Genomic DNA, 21,722 nt, shown 5'->3' with positions numbered 1-21,722 from the left:
TTTTTTTTTTTTTTTTTTTTTTTTTTTAAAGATTCCCATACTGTGAATAGGAAGTACTACTTTACCACCTTGACTTTCAGATTTCTTAGTGTTGGGGACTGTTTTGGTTTCCATGTAGGTTGGGATGTCCCCCCAGCACTTTCCTTCACATTTTAACCCACAAAATTAATTCGTAAAGCACGGTCCTTAAGTAATCTCCAAGACCTGCATAAAAGTTGAACGGACTAACCTGCTATGCAGTTTTTGTTGCGATTCCAGCTGACATCATGTGTGTTCTCTCTGCGGGCCAGAGTTTGCTACTCATACATAGCCCGCTTATTTCTACGTGCAAATTACTTATTTGCACAAATGAGTGTTGGTGCATAGGTGAAGGTGGACGGCGCAGACTAGAAAAGCAGCCTCGTATGTTACCGTTATCTTTTGTTTTCTAATTTAACAATGTTTCTTGTTTTAAACTAGCAGGTAGAGATGTCGTGCAGAATCAGAGTACATCATGATAGACCCTTTTACAGAAGTGCCTGGTTTCTAAAGACACATCCCTCCAGAGAGGGATGTCCCGGACAGATCTCTTGTTCGATGGCACAGTTTTTGCTGAGGATAGAGTGTAATGCATGGGAGGACCTGCTTGCAGTGGTTCATGCAGCATGACTATGTGCAAGTTTGTTTATTGACATTATGCCTGGAGCTTTTTTTGAACTTAAAGGGTGTTTTTGTAACCACATTCAACATACGGTTTGGAAGAAGGAGGTCTGTGATTCTGGCTGTGTCAAATGAAACTTAAATTCAAGCTGTCTTAACTCCTGGGTCTACAGGAGCGTGACCTTTTTATTCTCGAAGTATGTGGTAACTGAGAAATCATTGTTATTTATCTCTAGTTAATGAACCTCAGGTGTCTCTTCCCACCTGCCAGAATAAGGAGCCTTCTGTGTGCACTCAGTTCAAGAAGACAGGTAAGCATGCCACATACCAAGCAGAAACCAGTGTATTCTCGCTTCATTAGTTTTCGTTGACCTTTATGCTGCAGTAGTGCCCAGGTCACCTGTGTGGCTTGTGGTATTTGTGTAATGTAGTGTAGACATCATGGTGTCAGGCCAAAATAAATAATTCTTTTTTTCCTTTGTATGAGTCCCTCTAGGAAACTCCCCACTTTACTGACTGCCTCAGACAGGTCAGTTCCTTAGGGGAGAATATGCAGTGGATGCTGACCTGTGTTCTGAGTAAGGCTGTCTCTACCCAGACCTTTCCAGCTGCCACCAGCCCTGCTGGGGTGACCTCTGGCAGAACATCAGTAGCTATGTACCCCAGGTACCTGGGCTCCTGTGGCAGACAGCACGTGTAGACCCATGGTGACCCACAGCTGGTTGGTTCCCCTCGTGGTAGATTTGTAAAGAGGCTTTCTACTTCTGTCCTTGCCTGGGGATGAATGGAAGCCTTTTCAAGATATGCTCAGCTTGTTTGGGATTTAAAGGTTGTTGTGGAAAAAAAACAAACAACCTGAATTACTGTTTATTTGCCTGTTCTTCTCCCTGATCTTATCTGTGATCTGAACAAAAAGCAGTGTGAAAGCTTGGAGATAATAAGCTTGAATGTTTGTTTTAACGTTTGCCTAAGGCATTAGGGTGTGATCTTTCATTTCAGAATCAAGTGAGAATTTGGAAGTGGAAAAATCAACCTCTAGGAAATCTGTCATAGTAGTAACCACTGCCTCTGGGGAGGACATAGAAGATGAGATTGTCGAAATGTACTTTGAAAATAAAAAGAAGTCTGGTGGTGGGACCATTGAGTCGTACATCAAAAAGGATCAGCAAATCATCATCACTTTTCAGAATGAGGAAGGTATGATCATATCTCATGGGTGTTATATTTAAAGCTCCCTTTTGAAAATAGGCCTTTGCTGGTTCTGGATCTCTCCATGGGCTTTGCTTCAGCAGAAATGGCTTATTATTCCCAAAGAGTGACAGGATGTAAAAGGAACAAATGTGCCTGTCTATCCAATGCAGATGTGGGTTTCTGACAGTGTTTGTAATAACCCCTGGGGAAAGAAGTGGTTCTCTAGAACTTCCCCAAATGCTTGATCAAGGCTCATAGAGAATAATGCAGGAGAAATGTCAGGAGCACTGCAAAGTAAGCTTTAGTTCTAGTTCAGAAGACCAGATAAAGCATAGTAGATTACTAGCTGCAGATCATAAGTAATTGTTATTTTGTTATGTTTTCTTTCATATTCATTTCAATTGCCAGTTTTGGAAACTGGAAGGAAAGGAGGTAGTAAATATTATGTATTTGTAAGACAGAGAGGTGAATGCTCACCTCTGTGGAGAAAATTATTTTAAAGTAGCCTTGGTTTATCTGTGGTTTACCTCCATTTTCCACTACACTAAAGTGCTGTTGGCTACTGTTACTACATGTAAAGGATGTATACAGAAAGAGGAAACTAAATATTTAACAAATATTTAACTATATTTGACTATTTGTTAAATAGACAAGGTAAGCAGGATAGAAAGCCCTTTCTTTACTTGCTATTTATTAGATGTTACTGATCTGGAGAACAGTTTCTTGCACTTGAGGGCAGTAGAAAGGAGGTAGCACTTACCTCAAAAAATAACTTTTTTTCCCTGGTGAGGCTGAGCACATCTAGATCATAGAGTAGCTTTTATCCTGACCCTAACTTTTGATGTGGTTTTGCCTTATTTATTTTTCTTCTGTGATATGAGAAAATGACTGGCCAGATTTTTAAAGCAGAGTGTAATTTAATGTTGCTCTGCTGTGGCAGGAGGGGAAGGGAAGATGACGTTTTTGTTTTCCTGTGGTACTAGATGCCCAAGAAGTTCTGCAAAGGAAACATCACTCAGTGAAGAAAATTGACCTGTTTGTGAAGCCATGGCAAGTGGAGGATTCTCAAGGATCCCTGTCTTCTACCGTAGTTGTGCTTGAAAATGTCCAGGAGACGGTAAAAGATTACATGCTAATTATGCTGGTAGAGAACATCAGTGGCTTGTCAGAGGAGGATGATGACTTCAGTGTGGAGATGATACCTGAAATACGTGCTGCTGTAGTTACTTTCACTGGAGATACTGGTAAGAAGGAGTCAGAGTTATGGATCTTTCTTATTAGCTACTTGTGTGTGAGGGAGACTAAGCAGGAAATGAATGTTTTCTATCATAGGTTTAAGGTGTAATCTGATATCATGTAATTTTAAATGAGGATTTACTCACTAAATTTATTGACAGCTTTTATCTGTAAGGTATAGAGGCCAGTGTAAGTCAGAAGAGGGCTAGCTCTGGATAGTAAACAGAACAAGTGGGACTAAAACTATAACTTTATACAAGCAACTAAAGAATGTACTTAGTCTTAGAGCAGATCAGTGATAAAGGCTCTCCTTGCCTAAAAGTGTTATATGTGTAGTAAGTTTGTATGGATTTGAAGGAAAATTGAACAAGTACATGGAACAGAGCTTTTTAAGGTTGTTAAATAGACTTGGGAAATCTACTGTAACAGATTGGAAGCAGGGAGAGGATTAGGGAAGCAGCATCTTCTTACTGCTATTGTCCATATACCTTCCGTGGCCATTGCTGGAGACGGGGTGCTGGGCTGGGCAGGCCCTGGGGTGCTGAGGCAGGTCCAGCTGTCCTGCAGAGTGGCAGCTGTCAGTTATGTAAAGCGTGGGATTAACACCATATGCTTTGCCTCATTCTGCCATTCCAACTACTTGTTAAGCTACTGCATGCCCACTGTTGTTTTTTAGTGTGTTTGATACCAAATGCTTCTGCCTTATTAGTGATTGATGGCAGAGGCATCTTTCAGGTGACAGAGAGGTGTCTGCTCCTACTTCTCACCAGTGAGAGGTTGAGGGGACTTCCTGGGTGACTTATGGTTGATATTATTAACAAATTCCATCCAGGACATGGGCAACAGTAAGTGGTATGATAAAACCAGATTCAGAAACAGTGTAAGCCAATAGTTGATGTCACAGAGATAACAGCACTGCATTACCAGGAGAACTGAATTAAACTGCCAGTGGTGAACTGGTTCCAGGATTCTGAGTGCTGCTGCACTTGAGTCCCTTTGTGGACAACGTGATTATACGTGTGCTTGATTCAGGGTGAGGAGATGGCACAGGAGAATTCTATCTTATGTGTGGAAAAACTGTAAATCTCTTTAGGAGATAGAACATGATGAAAACAAGTTATATGCCACTTTGAATCAATTTCATGGGAATAGTTGTACTACTGGTAATGTGTAAGAATGAAGTGGGTCGGAAATTTTAAAGTTGTGAAAGGATTACTCTGTGGTATAATGAAATTAAAGAATTTTTTTCAGTTTCTGAGAAGATGTAGGGTTTTCTGCTTTAGAACTCAGAAAATTTTTGCCTCTTGTATTGTGGTCCAGTCTGAAATTCTTGTTGCAGCCTTTAGGAAATAAGAAGATCCTTAAAAAACTTAATTGTGTGTTTGTCTGACAGATGTAAAAGTAACTTGACTATCTTTTACTGTGATGATAACGGGGCAAAAATAGAATGTGTTTATCATAAAACTGGAAGAATCCAAATTTGAACTGGCAACTAATATCTGATTAGTTGTGTATAAAGCCGTGGCCCAGAACCAAACCTGATCTTATTCTCTTTTGGGATTAGAGAGACCCAGTGCTATTCAGTAGGAGAAATAGTGGCGAATTCTGGCTACAGTAGTTGTAGTCAAGTAGTGATTAACCATGTGGTGAATACTAGGTGACAGATACTGAATATGTGGAAAGAAGTAGCTTTGTGGGCACCTCAAGAGTTGATAGGTGCTTTGTAATTCAGTGCTTTGGTCAATGCACACAGCAATAGTCTGCTAACATCATAGTAGAAAAGCAAGCTACTAGTTTGATCTTGGGGTGGTTTGGTTTTGTGTTTTGTTTTTTTTTTTTTCTCCTTTCTTTTCTTTTTAGATGCAGGGGAATTTGCTAAAAAGCTTAATCAACACCACAGAGCAAAGAAACAAAATATTACTGCACGGTGCCTTGAGCTAACAAAAAGCATTAGAGCTGAAAATATACCAACTAACACACCCAGTGACTATATAACAGTTTACTTTGAAAATAAGAGGAACGGAGGTGCGCAAGTGGTGGATGTTCAGCAGCTGCCTGATGAAGATGCAGCTATCATTACATTCAGTGACCATAAAGGTAATGCAGAAATACAAAGCCCTTCTTTAAGATCCTTTCACTTAAAGATCAAAATGTGGATTTTCTAGAGAAATGCCTACTTTGCCCACATAAAACAGTAGATCTGGTGCTTTGTCAGCAGGTCTCTGCTAACTGGAGTGCAAGCTTAAGTTTGGACCAGCTGGGAATAAGGCATAGACTTTTTTCCTTTTCATACACAGTTTCTTTCACCCAGGCCTTGATCCATATCAGGTTATAGTTTGAGTTCAATAGAGGAAGCACAGCCCCATGTAGTGCAGGAGACTTCTCCCCGCTGCCTTCCCCACCAGCTGCCCTGTGGCAATGTGTACTGTCTGGCTGTCTGAGGACAATTTCTTGGACAGTTTTTTTAGCTGGAGAGCAAGTGCTGTGACTTTTCCAGCCAGTGACAAGCATCAGCATCTGTGGAAAATAGAGGATAAGGAGGAAGCTGGAGGGCTGAAGGGAAGTTGAAGAAAATAGATGCTCATTTTGGGTGAAACAGAGGAGCTGTTATTTGATAGTGCTGAGTAATAGCCCAGACAACTACTGAGTTGGGCACTTGAAGTACAGCATATAACAGAAAGGGGGGCAGGGACAGTGCTGTGCTTACCTCCTCCTGGAGGTGGATGGTGTTGATTCTTAACTGTCTATCTTAGCTTTTGGCATTTAAAGCCAGTAACTCTTCTGTAATTTGGAATTATTTCTATCTGGGAAGGGGGGGAAAAAATAATGTAAAATTATTCTTAGACATAACAGACATTATGTAGAAGACAAAGTTTAAGAAAAACTGCAGAAAATATTTGGGTTTGTGCTAGCGTTAATTGTTTGGGGTTTTGTTTGTTTATTTTAGATGTAACCAATATCTTGGCAAAGCAGCATTCACTCAACAAAACGCCAATCTCTGTCTATCCTTACTATATCTCACTGGGAGCAGCTCTATATGGAAAGGAAGCACCACAAATAAAGAAGCCAGATCCAATTATAGTGCCTCTGGATCTGTTTATCTGGTGTTACTTGCAGAAAAATAATAGGCTAATTGAGGCAATAGGTTCTGAAATGGCTAAGTATAATTGTGACCTAACGTGGCCTAAACCCAACTCTGCAAACCCAGAGGTTACTTTGCATCCTTCAGCTACTTTGTCTGAGCAGAAGAGATTAGCATCTCGATTGATCAAGAAATGGAATGAAAATGTTTCCACAGCATTTTCACGTAGCATATCTAAGTACGAAGCAATTACATGTGAAGCAAGTGCAGAGGTGTGGGAAGCCATTAGAAACAGCTTTACCCACAATGAAGTTCTGATCATTCCACCTACTTCCAAGGGTTTAATTGTTGTAGCAGGTGAAAAAGAAGTTGTGAAGAACGTTGAACAAGAACTGAAGGTTCTGATAGAAAAAGTCACTGGAGAAATTGAAAGAGAAAAGCAAAGAACTGAAGAAGTGGTGATGCTAGGTCCAGGGGAATATGCAATTTTACTGAGTACTGGTATTGAAGAAAAAATTCATATGGAGTTCCCAGCCCTGCAGATAACTTATGATCATTTGCAGAGGGTAATTAACCTATGTGGAATGCCTGAGGAAGTTTATAAAGTGAAAGGGGAAATACTTGAAAATATACGCAAAATGGCAAAGACAACAGTTAATATCCACCCTTATATTTTACAGTTTTTAGTGCATATTGATAATGAAACCCTGTCGCAGAGCCTGTTTATGTCAAAACAAATTAATGCCTTTTATGAGCTTGACACAGAAGCTATCATCTTGAAAGGAAGTGCTGCTGAAGATCTACAAAAAGCAGAAGAAGAAATAAAGAACGAACTGGACTACAAAAGCATTACTTTGGAGGATGAATCAGTCCTCCAGAAGAAGGAATGGAGGATGCTCACCAAGCAAAACTGTTCTAATGAAGCCATAACAGTCACTCAGGTAGCGAATCAGGTTATCATTGCTGGCTTTTCTCAGGCAGTAGCAAAAGCCTTTGAGGAACTTTATAACTTTATAGATGAAAACACACAAATGGAAAAGGTAATTGGAGGAAATCCCACAGCGGTTGTAATGTTTTTTGAGAAAGAGAAGACCAGTGTTTGGGGTGACTTAGAGAATAAAGGTGTGAAAGTTGACTTTAGCACACAGGAGAAATGTAGAGTTATAATCTTGAGGGGGCCGAGAATTGCAGTGCTGAAGGGAGCCGCCTTAGTTGAGCAAATTCTGTCTGGCCTGCATTATAAGCGTGTGGTAATTAAAGAGCCAGGAGCTGAGTCATATTTCAAAGAACGAGAACACTTTTTTGCTGCCACTGCAAAACAAGACTTTAAGTGCCTAGTGAGGCTGGAAGAGCCGTCAGAACAGCAAGAACACAGTAATATAGGCAAGCCCTATAGTCAGGTGACCATGAATGGAATCGTAATAGCAGTTTATAAAGCTGACTTGTGTACTCATCCTGTTGATGTTGTGGTAAATGCTTCTAATGAAGACTTAAAGCACATTGGTGGCCTTGCTGAGGCACTGTTAAAAGCAGCTGGTCCAGAGCTGCAACAAGAGTGTGATGAGCTGGTGAGGAAAAACGGGACTTTGCTGCCTGGGTGTGCAGTTATCACAGGTGCTGGGAAACTCCCCTGCAAGAATGTCATTCACGCTGTTGGGCCGAGGTGGAGGAAGGACAAAGCAGAAAGGTGCGTGTTCTTGTTAAGAAAGACAGTGAAGAAAAGTCTGCAGCTCGCTGAAACATTTAACCACCATTCCATAGCTCTGCCCGCTATAAGTGGAGGGATTTTTGGCTTCCCATTGGAACTGTGTACATACTCAGTTGTATCCTCCATCAAGGAGACCTTGGAAGAATCCATGGGGGACAGCAGCTTGAAGGAGGTTCATCTTGTGGATGTTGCACAGAATAATGTTCAGTATTTCAGCAAGGCACTGAGTGAAGTGTTTTCAGATTATTCACCTTCCTGCAAGTCACTGCATCAGGCCAGTACAGTTCATCAGCCTAGGAAAAGAAAAATTACTCAAAACAGCAAGAACTTCCCAGTGGTAACAACTGAGGAAGGCCTTGACATCATGCTGAAAAAAGGAAGCATTGAAAATGCCACGGTAAGTGTTTTAAATTTTCTGCTTTTAAAACATCAAGTGTTTTTTTTGTTTTTCTTTAAAAATAACCAAACACAAAACCAAAAAAAGACCAACCTTAGACCACCATCTCTAATTAGCAGTATAAACATGTTTGATATGTTACTGAAATTGGCTATTGCTGCTGTTAATAAGAATTGCTATGATATGATGACTGTCTTGCATGATAGATACAGATGACTCGGCAACATTTTGCATGACATGCATTTTGTCATCATCTGACACAGAGGCATGCAGATCCCTGTGGTACACAGTGCATTTCAGTGTAGCAGAAGCAACTCAGGTCAGCAGGTATGGTTCCGGGCTCTGAACTCCCCTGACCCCACCTGCATGCAGCATTGACCTTCCCAGAAATCCTGATTACAAACCTGGTACTACTGCAACAGCAAAAGAGGGTGCTCGGTGTCAGTTAACGCAAGTACCCTGCCGTGTGAGGGTGGCTGGGCTGCATCCTGAAACAGCACAGACATGCACGTCTGAGCCCTGGGCCCACTGCCAGTCTGGTTCTCCCTGCATCTGTAAGATATTCATGTCAGGAACTATTATTTGTTATGTCATTGGTGAACACTGGCATAAAACATGCAGTTGTTATTGCATTTCCTAGGGAGGATCAGCTTCACTAATTGATTTCCAGTTGTTTCTGGTATTGAATTGCTGTTAGTTGGCTGATAGCTACTTTACTGAAATCACCAATACTGGAAGGAGCTCCTTTCAGAACCCTTTCCCTGATGGCCAGCAAATCCTTTCAGGAGTGGATGCCTCACAGCTGGTGCATGCATCAACTGCAGTTGTCTAGGGTAGAATATACATTAAAATGTGTCTAGAGGTCCTTCCCAAGGAGTTGAGTATAGTGCTTGCCATAATGTTCATAGCCCTTTGTATTTCTGTCCCTTACCAGTTACTGCTTTTTGCACTTCTTTAACTTTCCTCCAGTCCTGTTTGTCTTCAGCATCTTCTTTTTTCCTAGACCAGCCATGCATGGGAGGTCCTGCTTACGTCAGCAAACACAGATTTATTTTTTTTTTTCATCTGCACACTTCTCTTGGAGAACAAACTTGCATAAACACTTTTCAAATGGGGGTAGAACGAGTAGACCAAGAATTCAGAATTTTAACTTTCTCCCGTTGGGTTGAAATGAATTTCACTGTTAACTCAGCCTTTGTGTTGCTTCAGGCAGGCTCATGATATTAGAATTGAGCATAACTTCTGGTTTATTCCAAAACTTTGTTCACTCTGCTGTCCCAAAATTTTGCTCTGTAAATTAGCAGGCAGGCCGTATTTTATTAATCAGTGCAAAATCTAAATTTGATACTTAAAAGCTAGAGTTTTTCCTTGTGTGTTTTTCAGACAGACGTTGTTGTCATCAGTGTTCCCAAAGATCTCCGGCTTGATAAAGGGCCACTCTCTAAAGCTTTGCTAAGCAAGGCAGGGCCAATGCTTCAGATGGGCCTAACAGGAGAAGGCCTGGGAAGAACACCTGAGGAAGGATCTGTGTTCAAAACAGGAGGTTACAATCTAGGTTGCAGTGTTGTGCTTCATGCTGTTGTACCTGCGTGGTCTCAGAGATGCCCATCTCCAAAGGTATAAGGGTTTTTATTTGCCTGAACTCCAACGTGATTGGGCTTTATAGTGGGTTTAATGCTACTTTTGCTCTGAAATAGGGGACAGCATTATAGGAGATAAGAGTTTGGTCTGTTTTTTTTTTTAACTGTGTGACTGATCCCCTGTGAAGTGCTAAGGCTTGGATAATAGGCCCAAGCCAGACCTGACCTATAGATGAATCCTGTGTATTTTATAACTGATAACCATTGTGCTAACAGGTATTATACTAAGTTATAACAAACCACCTGTTCTGTTATAAAAGGTGGAAGTGTTGAAGCCTGAGCAATGGGCCCTGAACGAAACTGTTAACTCAGTATGTAATCGTTAATGAAATATGCATGGAGGATGTAGCTATCTTGAATGTATCTTTCCCTTCTTTGTATGTGAATAGAATAAGAGTTGTGGAGACAGTTGTCTTCAGGCCTGATGTGAGACCTTGCGCATAATCTGATCAGATAAACAGAGAATCTCCCTTAGCTTCTTCCTTGAGCCCTGGCCAGGCTCCAGGGGGAACCTAATGTGAGATTGAAACCAGATGTTTCCACTTAAAATAAAGGTGCCAGCTATTCTGGCTTGCTGATTTTTGGCTATATAAAACTGGACCCGCTGACAGCGACTTTGGAAGCCTCACCTATGGGTGGATGCACCGTGTAGGATTTCCCACTTGCAGGGACAGGCTCTCCAAATCCTCGCTGTAACCGGGGCTGCCCAGCGGCTCCAGATCTGGATGATGGTAAAGTATGCAAGTGGTGACGTATCTTTCATAATCACTATTCTCTCTGTCTGGTAGTAATGATTTGATGCATTATCCTGTATTTTCCTGTTTAAGTTTGCTATTCTGTCTTTTCTTACTGTATGTTTTCTGTATTATTCTGTTATAATATTTAGTTATTTCTAGTAAAATACGCCTGCTTTTTTCACTCTGGTGTCTGAGTTTGACATCCCTAATCAGCAAAACACCTTGTTGACTAATATATACCCTGTGGTGGATGCAATTATTGTATTTTAATACCAATAGATAGCTAAAAGGGAAAGTGCTACATTGCACGTACTGGAAAAAAAATTACTTTCAGTAATTGGAAAAATAATTGTGCTTTACAGGTCTTGGGCAACATCATCACAAAATGCCTGGAGATTGCTGAGGAACTATCTTTAAAGTCAATTACTTTCCCAGCGATTGGGACAGGGAATTTAGGATTCCCAAGGTCTGTTGTTGCTAAATTACTATTTGACAAGGTATTTGAATTCAGTAGTAAAAATGGAGTAAATTCTCTTGAGGAAGTTCACTTTCTGTTGCATCCAAAAGACACAGCTAATATTCAGGTGAGTTACTGTGTTTTTCTGTCTTCTTTATATGCTGGTTTATTTAGGTCTGTCCCATGATAACTGGCTCTCTGATGATCTCCAAAGACTCAGCAGGGTGCTTGTTTTTATACTAAAGAAAATGTTTGCTGACAGTCTTTCTTGTCTGTACTCAAAGTTCTCTTTTTGGTTCTACCTGTCATGGGCACCTGCCTGTCCTGTACAGCCCTGCTCCCTTCCTATCCTCTTCTGTTCCCTGGCAGTGATACAGATAAAAGTGTAATTACTCTTTATCTCAAGAACTCACCTAATTCTTAAGTACATAGGGCTTTTCTACAGATAAATTTCCTGCAACTCTTGCATAGATGTCTTCACTCTTGGAAAAAGTAGTGCTTTCAGTGGAGAGCTAGTGTCTTTTTAGGAAGAAAAATTATGCTAGAATTGCTGTGCTGGTAAACTTCACCAGTAGAAACGTATTGGTATTCCACATCCCCCTTTCTTCAGTATCATGTTAGCACAAATTTTCTATAGCCATGGTCAAGTTACTCATCTCACACATGAATCCCTCAAAAGAGAGCAGTCACACTGTGCATTAATGTCCAAATAAGTGTTTCTGCATCTGTTCACTTCTATTTTGTGCAGTATCTAATACATCTTGAAAAGCCAAACTTGAAGGCTACTGTGCTAAAGCCTGAGCTATTGGGCACAGAGAAGGCTGGTATTAGCTGCAGGACTTGAGTTAGAGTGTAAACTAGCCCCTCAGGGTAAGGGTGCCATCTGTTAATGTATCCCTTTAGAATGGTAATTAGGTTTTTGACTTAGTTATTTATCAGTTCTGTCTGTTGCTTACACCGAACAACCTTGTGCCTGAGAACAGTGTGTCAAGACTTGCCATCAGCATTATGGCAGAGGATATGAAATAATTTCCATTAAGCTCTTTCTAAATGTGTTTTAACTTCACTTTTCAAACCTTTATGTCTACTGTGTAATCTAAAGACTGCTAAAGGGGTTGATTGTAATTGCCTTCTCTAGGAATTTTCAGATGAACTTAAGAACAGGTGTGGAAATACTGTAGATTTTGAAGTGGAACGGACTTCTCCAAATATGGCTAGCCAAGACACAGGTAAGCTTGTTTCACAGAAGTTGTGTGCCTAGTGCATTTTTAAAATTTTTTTAAATATTCCAGGGAATGCATTCATTATGGATGTTTAGGTATTTGGTGAGCATGTCATTCCCAAAGTCCAAGTAGCAGCTGGAGTGGCTGCTGTAAAGGCAGCATATAGCATTTTCAGGCTGAGTGTCTGTATATCTGAAACAGTTGGAGATGCTAAGAAAAAAAAGTACCTGTGATTTATCTGGATAGTGCCCCTACAAATATGGACAGCAGAAATTATCATGTGCCAAAGACACAAGTAGGGGTTTTTCTTTTATTGCTGCAGTACTTGATTAGATCGGGAACAGACTCTCTTCCCTCTTGGGAAGGCAGGTGAGTTTCTGGTTATGTGGCCTCTTTGGAATACTCTTAAATCCTTACACTTTCAGATGAATAGCAAAACCAAGCTGAAGTATCTTTGTTGTCCAGTCTAATGGAAGTGCAGAGTGCAGAAAATTAGATACATGTTGAAAACTTAATCAAGTTTTTCCAAATAACACATAGATAAAAAGTTCCTGTCACACAGTAGAGAATGGCCCTGAAAACTCTTGAGACAGAGGAGCAAGGGCATGAGACTTGGAAAGTTTGCTGCTTTCTTACCTGGGTGTTTTGCAAAGTCTTATATTATAAAATGTCACAAAGTAGTGTCTGTATACTAGGTGTGCAACGAAACCAAGTTTTTTCTGCCATCTCAGTGTGAATAGCAATGATGGGTTGATCAGAGACTCCTGTGAGAAGAATTGATTTTTCAGTTAACGTGGCAGGCAGTCCTTTTCACAGGCTGAGTCTGGAGCCAAACTGTGGTCTCTGTAAGCGTTGTCCCCACATACAAGTCCTTTATCTCTTATCTCACTGCTCCTTTCTGCTCATGGTCTATGTTTCTTTCCTGCAGTTTCCTCTAGAACCTCTTCAACCCCAGCAGAGGACGTACATGAAATGACATTTGGCTCTGTTGTGTTCCGGGTGGCAGAAGGTGATATTACCAAAGAAGAGGGCGATGCCATTGTAAACATAACAAACCAAACTTTCAGCCTCAAAACAGGTATTTTAGTTTATATTATGTGTGAAAAGAGGATGTGTGGTTGGAAGGGCTGCATAAGGAGAGTAGGAAGTATTTTTTTCAGTGTTTCAAATCTTTTTGTTTCACAGTGTAATTTCTGGTTTGCTTCTTAGGGTACAAAGGTTCAATTAGGAAGTGTCTGAGACTTTCTTGTTAATCTGTGTTACAGAATGGCATGTTTAAGACTCTTGCAGAAAGGGAAACTTAATTTTATTTTTTTTGTGTAGAATATTTTTATAGAACATCTCTTGGACTAAAGGGAAGACAAACCTCAATGAGGTATTTACCTCAGTGAAACTTGTTAGATACTTTAGATGTCACTCTGAATTGAAAAGCATAAGCCTAAAATTTAGGTAACAGTGCTTTTCACTTAAAACCTTTACTATTACCAGGATTGAGACATTTTAGATAAAATTTAAAAATATTATTTAGATATTATATGGGACTTTAACGACATTAACAGTAGTAACAGTGGATTTATATGCCTCTTCTCTTTTAAGGTGTCTCTAGAGCAATTCTGAATGGTGCTGGAAAAGAAGTTGAAGATGAATGTGCTCAACTAGGTATGATACAACATTTCTGACCTCCTTTCTGAAGGTGTTCATGCACGGCATGGAATCTGTTGGAATACTTTCTCAGTGCCTACTGTACATCCCATTTGTATTATGCACTGTGTTACATCAGCTAGTTTTTAATCAGTCAATGTGATACTTGTAAAACATCTAATGAGGGAAGGAAAAGAAAAATCTTCAAGAAGAGAGGGCTTCTGAGCATATGTAAAGAACTAAACCTATCCATTACGCATCCTCTTATTCCATTAAAGCTTTCCATGATAAAAACAAGTCGAGTCTACACTGAACAAAGCCATGAGGAAGGGATGATGTTGGCAGCAATGTTAATAGAGAAGCTATACCTCACTGGAAGCAACTATCTATCTTCAACTCCTTTTGTCATTCCTGAGTGAGAAAATGCTTGCTGTTGCCTTAACTAGCAACCCACTACCATATCATCTGTGTGATCAAGAGGAAAAATGAGTGAAGTTGGATTCCTGCCTCAGAAGAGGCATTTATTTGTAGACCAAATTGAGTTAGTGAACAGAAAATCTAATGAATGGGGAGTAAGAATGGACAAGTGTGTGGTTTAAAACCCCATTAAATAAGGGAAGTGGGAAAGGCTGGTGTGGAGGTTAGCTTGGAAGACCAACCAAAGGAAAAGAGTTATGTGGAGGAGATAAGAGGTAAACCTCTACTTGGAAGGTCAAGAGTGTAATTCAGGCTAGGCAGCCTGAGGGTAGATGGCATACTTGCATGTGTATGAAGACAGAGGGTAGAAGTAGTCTGCATTAAGTTCTTCAAGTCTGCAGAGCAGACTTGACAAATAAAGACCCACAAAATTTATTTGCCAAATGAGGCAAATATTTTACAAACATAAAATGAATCTTTGTGCCTTGAAAGTGAAAATAGAGAGAGAGAGGGTTGCACAGTTTGTGGAAGGAGACTTGAAGCTTATCCTGGGGCATATTTATTATAATTTCTTATCTCCTAGTGAGGATTAGCACACATCTATATTGTGAATAGTTGTTGATTGATTATGTTCTCCTACTTATGTTTCAGCCTCACAGTCTAACAAGAGCTATATCATCACCCAAGCAGGAAGCCTGCCATGCAAAAAAATAATTCATTTTGTTTCCCAAGATGATATCAAGCTGCTAGTCTCCGAAGTGCTTCAGGAGTGTGAATTACAGCAGTACACCTCTGTAACCTTCCCAGCAATTGGAACAGGTCTGACTCCCCTTTGAAATGTTTCAGTCCCTGTGATTCTGCTGATCTCAGGGTTCAAGCAATGGGTTTGATTTATCTGAAGGGGTTATTCTTTGGTGAAAATAAATGCAGAAGCTGTGGACTTTAAAATTGTTATTAGAAGCTTATGAAGACCTTATGAAGACCTTCATAAGTGAAGCTTATGAAGAAAGCTTCACTCCTGATTAGTATGTAAAGAGTATGAGCACTCTAGAGCTGACACTTCCTTGCTAACAGGGGTTCAAAGGTATGTCTGTGCTTCTTGGAGAACTGTAAATATTTGTCACAGCAGCTTGATATGTGTGGGCAGCTCATCAGAGAATATCCAGGGACCTACTTCTCCATTGCTGAAATCAGTAGATGATGCAACTCTGGCTAGCACAGATAGGGTTGCACAGGTAGGGTTGATACAGATGGAATGTGACCTGTTCAAAAGGCTAGATTGTCCCTTTTTCTTCTCATTGATTTAGCTAGATCAGTAGAAATCCCTAGAGTCAGAGAATCCAGAACTGGGCCCCATGCACACAGGGATCTCTTGTATGAATAAAACCAGACTTTTTTTTTGAGCAAAGAGTTGGCTACTGGGCCACTGAGTGTCAGGCCTGTGGCCTATTCGGTAACCAAGCAATGTCATCTACATCATAACCTGATCAGTCCCATGTCAATAGAAGTAAACTTTCTTGCTAGAAAGGTGGTCTTGAACCTCCTTTTCCTCATAAACAGCAACCTTCGCTAAATAGCCAGCCTGAAGTTATTTCTGACTTGTTTGTGGTCCAAGTGATTATGGGTATGTTCATAACTGTTCTTTTAAAGATGTTTTAACCATTTGTAACAACAGTTATCAATGCTTTTTTAAAGGCAAAATATTTATAACTTGTTTCAGGTGAGGCAGGCCGTGATCCAGCTGTAGTAGCTGACAACATGATAGATGCAGTAATGGACTTTGCAAAAAGTAACTCTGCTCCATCTGTGAAAACTATTAAAGTTGTCATCTTTCAGCCACATTTGCTGACTGTGTTCCATACAAGCATGCAGAAAAGACAAAATCCTGCTAAAAGAGCAGCCAAATACCTGTTTTCCAAGATAACGTGTAAGTAGATGTCACTTAAATACAGGATATGGATCAATCTGTTTAGCACCAGCTGATAATGGTTAATATTAATTACAACATTTGTGTATTTCAATGTAGCATTCTGGAGCTCTGAGAAATGTTCCCCAAAGGAAAAAACCGAAGCAGTTTTGGAAAACAAAATTGAAGTGGCTGTTGTGCAGATTTGTGGTGAAAACAAAAAGAAAGTGGAAGAAGCTGAAAGCTGGTTGAGAAGTACAATTTTAAAGGAACAGTTTAAAACAGAAATTTCAGATGAGTCTATCTCTCATTTCGGTGAAGTGGAGAGAGAGGAACTGCATAACCTACAAAAATTAAAAATTAGTCTTCGTTTGGTTAATACCACTATTCGAATTTCAGGTGTTGAGAAAGATGTCTGGATTGCTTATTCAGCCATTCAAGAAATGATCCACAGGGTAAAAGCTGCTAAACAGGAAGAGAGCAGGGCAGAACTTTTACAAAATATAATTGAGTGGAAATATCTGGAAAAGGATTCCTATGTGCCCTTTGATAGTCTCACAAATATGCAGTTGGAAAATGCTTTCACGGGAAAGCAGAAGAATATTTCAGTCGTCATTGATAAGAAAAAACACACAGTGGATATAGAAGCTAAATCTGCTGTGGATAACCAGGGAAAATGTATACCCATTATACGTGTTAATAAATCTGAAGGTAAGTAAAAGCATCTGGTGAGACTGATGTTCTCATGTTAAAAACAGGTTGCATCCAGCCTAGTAAGAGTCAGAAAAGGTAAGAATATGCAAAATATTGTTAAGGAGCTTTGTGCAGGTCCATTTCTGGAGAATGTAGAAAGGAACTGAATTGGGAAATTAAAATAAAAGAATCTTTTGGAAATGTAGGTAAGGTGTTCTGAGGCTCTTACAGGCTTACTAGCAATAATTAGATGTCTGTAGCAGGTGTCATTCTAGATCTCAGCTCATTTCTGTTCTTGAGATGTACACTTCTATTTACTTCTTTATAAGGTCCTTTATAAGGAGCTACCTGTTTCTTATTCATCCATACAGGACTCTTCCCAGAGTATTATTTTTCTTTGTCCTGTTGTGACTCAGTTTTACAGGGGCATATTTTATATCTTGAGGGGAACAGTTTTGTCCTCTTAACACTTGAAAGTGGACAGGTTTAAGTAACTGTGCAGCTCCTAGTGCCTTAGTAATGCCTCCTGCACATATTTTCAGATTTTTATTTTTTTGTTCCCTTACCAAAAAATGTCACTTCTAATTGAGGCAATTAGCTATAATGCTGGATGTCTGTAGTGTATGCATCAGTCAGTGTTACTGTTTGATAATACAGCTAGATATTAGGCCTCGCATGAAATGAGAGAAGGGAAGAAAGGGAAGAGTTCCGCTTTTCAGATGGAGCGTATATCCTTGAACTTTTAAATTTAAAACCTTCCTTGTTCAGATGCTTAGCTCCTAGTCTCCAAGTTGATGAGAATTAACTACTCGGTAAGTCTGCATTTGCTCCATGTCCTTGAAAACTTGATTTACAGGGAAGGCTACTGGTAAAAGATGTTTCAAAGGATCTATCTTCAGCCGTGAAGAACAGATTTGTCTAGAAACTACCCATTCAGGCACATCAATTGCCAATGTAGTCGCAAACTAGAAACTAGAGTGCCCTAATCCTTTGGTGAAAGACCCATGGAATACTCTTGACTGACTGAGACCAGTAGGCACTAGTGATAAGATGGGTGTATGGGCTTTTAGAAGGGCTTGTAGCAGGGCATATTTCATTTCAAGCAGAGGATTTGGGTAAATATGATTGATTATGTTAATTCTGCAGATCAAGAGTCAACAGTACTCCCTGCAACATGGGATGATATGCAAGACCAGCGACTCAAAATAGTGGAACTAAAACCACAAACAAGAGAGTATAAAGATGTGCAGGAAAGGTTTCTGAAGACCTGTCAGTCATTTAAAATTGAAAAGGTAAAAGCATGTCATCATTTCTGAGCATAAATACTTTGATAGCAAGTGATGAAGAATACTAATAGCAATGGAAAAATGAATTTCACTGGGATTTCTGAAGTTGGACAAGTATTTTTGGCTCAGTAACTTTAATCAGCATCAGTTTACTGTTGCAGTTATTTGGAGAAACTTAACCAGTTGCTTCTGCAGCACCAAGGGAGAGTATTCTTTCTTTAAATTATGTTTGCTCTAGTAGAGCACAGCATTACTTGCTTAAGCCACATGTGCTTTGCAGGTAGGCATCTATGCCCCAGAAACCTGTGAAACTGTCCTATATTGTTTCCCATGGAGTGTTTCTGTCGTTTGAGGCTGGCTTCTGCTGTCCATAGTACCAAAGTTTGGAGTGATTTGACTACCCTATTTCATAATCTGGTGTACATACACTAGAGCTAGGAGGAGAATCTTGGAATCAGATTGAATTGTGATACGCTAATTTTTTTCATGACAGCAACCTTCTTTCTGTCTGTCTCTCAAAATTTGCAGATTGAAAGAGTACAGAACCCATTTTTTTGGAAGGCCTACAAAATAAAAAAGTGTGAAATGGATAACAAAAATGGTAACACAAATAACGAGAGGCTTCTGTTTCATGGGACAAGTAAAGAGTCATTAACCTTAATTAACAACCATGGATTTAATCGGAGCTATGCTGGAATGCACGGTAATGTGAACTTCAAAACAACTCTTGTTTTCCTGAATAGGGCTAGGACAGATGGCATGGCATCTGTATCATCCTGCCTTGTATGCAAAATTATTTGTTTTGTTATATCTTCTTATTGCAAATAAAAAGCAAAACTGCCAAGAGAGTCACAGGCTCTGAAGATGGCAGATAAGCGATTGCTGCTAATGAAATGCTCATAAACATTTGTTTTTCTGACTACAGCTGCAAACTTTGGAAATGGAACATACTTTGCTGTTGACGCCAGCTATTCTGCCTCTGACACCTACTCTAGACCAGATGCGAATGGGAGGAAGTACATGTATTTGGCTCGAGTCCTTGTTGGAGAATATTCTCAGGGGACAAAAGGATCAATTACTCCAGGGGCAAAAAATGCTAGTAACTCCATAGATCTGTTTGATAGTTCAACCGATAATGTGAACCAGCCATCCATGTTCATCATATTTAATGACATTCAAGCTTACCCAGAATACCTTATCACTTTCACTAAATAAGGGTTTTGATTGAAGCTAAGGTTGCATGTATTTCAGTCTGGGTATAGGACAGAAACACTTATAATGAAATACACAATGAAAATAGTTTTATCAAATTGATTTTTTTAAAGCTCGTTTACATTTAAGCAACCTTTGGCACTTTTTGATGGCACTGAAAATAGACTGCTTGTTTACGCAAGGAGTAGCTGAACGTTTTAACATGTGAGCTCAAAATAACCACTGTTAGGTTACAGATCAAGTCTTTATATTGTGTTAGCTTTTCCGTGCGCCCTTATGGCCACCCTAGTTGTGCTAGGAAGTGGGCAATGCTGGCACGGGAGTGGAAGGGATCTTTCAGCCGCTAACCCCTCAGTGTTGCATTTCTGATGGCTTCCTACACTCTGTAACTGACAGTCTGCATCATTAATGATGATACAGTGGTTTTCATTAAATGAACTAATTGTAGTTAATGTCTTGTGTTTGTCTAAACCTTTCCAAATATTTAGCATTGGTTTTCAACCAGTGAACTTCAATGAACTTGCTGGTTTTTAGTGCAATAACCCTCCCTGGCAGGTTAATAAGAGGTTCTACAGAATGTTATAGAAGTTGCCTGAGTTAAACCATAGAGCAGTTTGGGGGAGGTTTTTAAGCCTTAAAATAAATAGGTTATCTCAAAGGGGTGATCATTATCAAGCCAGAGTTTGGAGTTCTGTGTTGGGGGGGAGAAACAAAGCAACATCATCTTTGTAGCATGTTGGTGGAATAAAGATGCCTCTCACAGCCTTTGATATTGTAAGATCTTCCAGTGAAAAAAGTGATTCATCACCTCCAAATTCTGAAAACCCTTGGCTCCTCTGAATGTATCAGGTTTGACTTCTTAAGAGAAAATCTTCCAATACTTGCTTTATGTTGCTTTTACTTCAAAGTTTTACTGTGGCTTGGTGTGTCCACGCAAGTGATAATCATTGCAGGGTAAACATTGCTTTCTAGGGAAGGCTTGAGAGACCTGCAAGTATCTCAGTAGAGCCATAAGCATGGGGCTGTTGTTCACACCCCAGCCCATGACTCCCTCTGCAACAGTGCTGGAACCACTTGCTTTGGGCATATTGCTTTTGATTACATCAGGTTTTTAACTGCTGAAAAATGATGACTGTTGAATTCCTAGTGCTTGAAATCAAGATATGGATGTGGGGGCCAAAAGTCATAAATTTTTCTTTTAAAATTAATAATCAATTCCTGTAACAAATACCTGAAGTTACTGTGTTGAAGGTTAAACTTGTAGAACACTGTAGCAATATAGTACTTTAAAGAAAGATGTTCTTTGTATAAGCTAAAGGCATCCCTAGTCAGAAGAACAACTAGATAGCTGCCTTTGAGTAAGGACAGCCCGCAGCCGTTAGACCTTGAAAAGGGTGCAAGCAAACTCAAGGTCGATGTATCCTTAGCTGACTTACCCTTGTTATAATACTAAAAATCACACCTATAGATCAAGAAGACCCTTGCCCAGGTGAAGACCCTTGCTATGAGCATGTGTGGTACTCGAAGTATCGTACAGCAGTGTTATAATTGTATGTAAATTACTAACCAATCACTGTAGAGGGGATGGACTTGGAAAATTACTAACTCTGCAAGTTTTGTGTATAAATACAGCTTGAAAAGTCATGTTGGTGTGTCTGATTTGTGGAAAACAACTGAGCGCTTAGGCTTGCACAACCCTAAAACAGATAAGCAATGTCTCTCCTGAGTCAGCGACTGTTGACCTGTTGCACACGGGGTGAGGAGTCCCTTGTTGAACATCAGCTGTCCATTAGCGTGGCAGGAGCCAGCAGTGCTGGCTCAGGGGCTTTCACTGCAGCTGGTGGGTCCCTTTGTTTCCAGGAGACAGTAAAGCCTCCGTTCACAGCTTCTCCATCACCGTGAGGAGCTGTGGACAGCACCAAGGGTTTTTTTCACCGGTGCTTGTGCTACAGGTGCCTGGAGTGTCAAGCACAGAGCAGAAACCTGTAGCACTGGGCTCAGTGCAGGCGATGAGTGAAAGAAGGTGTTTCTCCAGACGAGTTTGTTACAAGGGAAAGGCAAGGGGGGAGGCGGAAGAGGTGACGGCGGCCTGGTTCCTCCGGCAGCCTGAGGGGCTTCCAGCTCCGGCGCGGGGAGCCGGAGGACATTTTGTAAGGCGAAGGCAGTGCCTGAGGCGGCTGCGTGTGTGCTGGGAAGTTCTGGCAGGGAAAGGAGCGTTAAGGGCGCGGGTTGAAGCTGTGACCGGCGGGAGCCGCCC

At 40.4% G+C, this 21,722-nt stretch overlaps 1 protein-coding gene across 1 annotated transcript; it reads left to right on the top strand.

Annotated features, from left to right (window-relative positions):
• The first annotated feature begins 1,467 nt into the window (after positions 1 to 1,467).
• On the top strand, positions 1,468 to 20,070 carry PARP14 (poly(ADP-ribose) polymerase family member 14). Its single transcript, XM_026852197.1, has 15 exons — positions 1,468 to 1,836; positions 2,814 to 3,074; positions 4,927 to 5,163; positions 6,014 to 8,253; positions 9,637 to 9,870; positions 10,993 to 11,214; positions 12,226 to 12,316; positions 13,239 to 13,388; positions 13,907 to 13,969; positions 15,020 to 15,187; positions 16,089 to 16,295; positions 16,395 to 16,985; positions 18,114 to 18,259; positions 18,782 to 18,956; positions 19,179 to 20,070. The coding sequence occupies exons 1-15, from the start codon at positions 1,740 to 1,742 to the stop codon at positions 19,466 to 19,468; spliced, it is 5,172 nt and encodes a 1,723-aa protein (XP_026707998.1). The 5' UTR covers positions 1,468 to 1,739; the 3' UTR covers positions 19,469 to 20,070.
• The last annotated feature ends 1,652 nt before the right edge of the window (positions 20,071 to 21,722 follow it).

The sequence above is a fragment of the Athene cunicularia genome (assembly GCF_003259725.1).
Source record: "Athene cunicularia isolate RWA chromosome 7 unlocalized genomic scaffold, athCun1 chr7_part1, whole genome shotgun sequence".
Taxonomy (NCBI): domain Eukaryota; kingdom Metazoa; phylum Chordata; class Aves; order Strigiformes; family Strigidae; genus Athene; species Athene cunicularia.
This window is presented reverse-complemented; position numbering and strand designations above follow the sequence as displayed.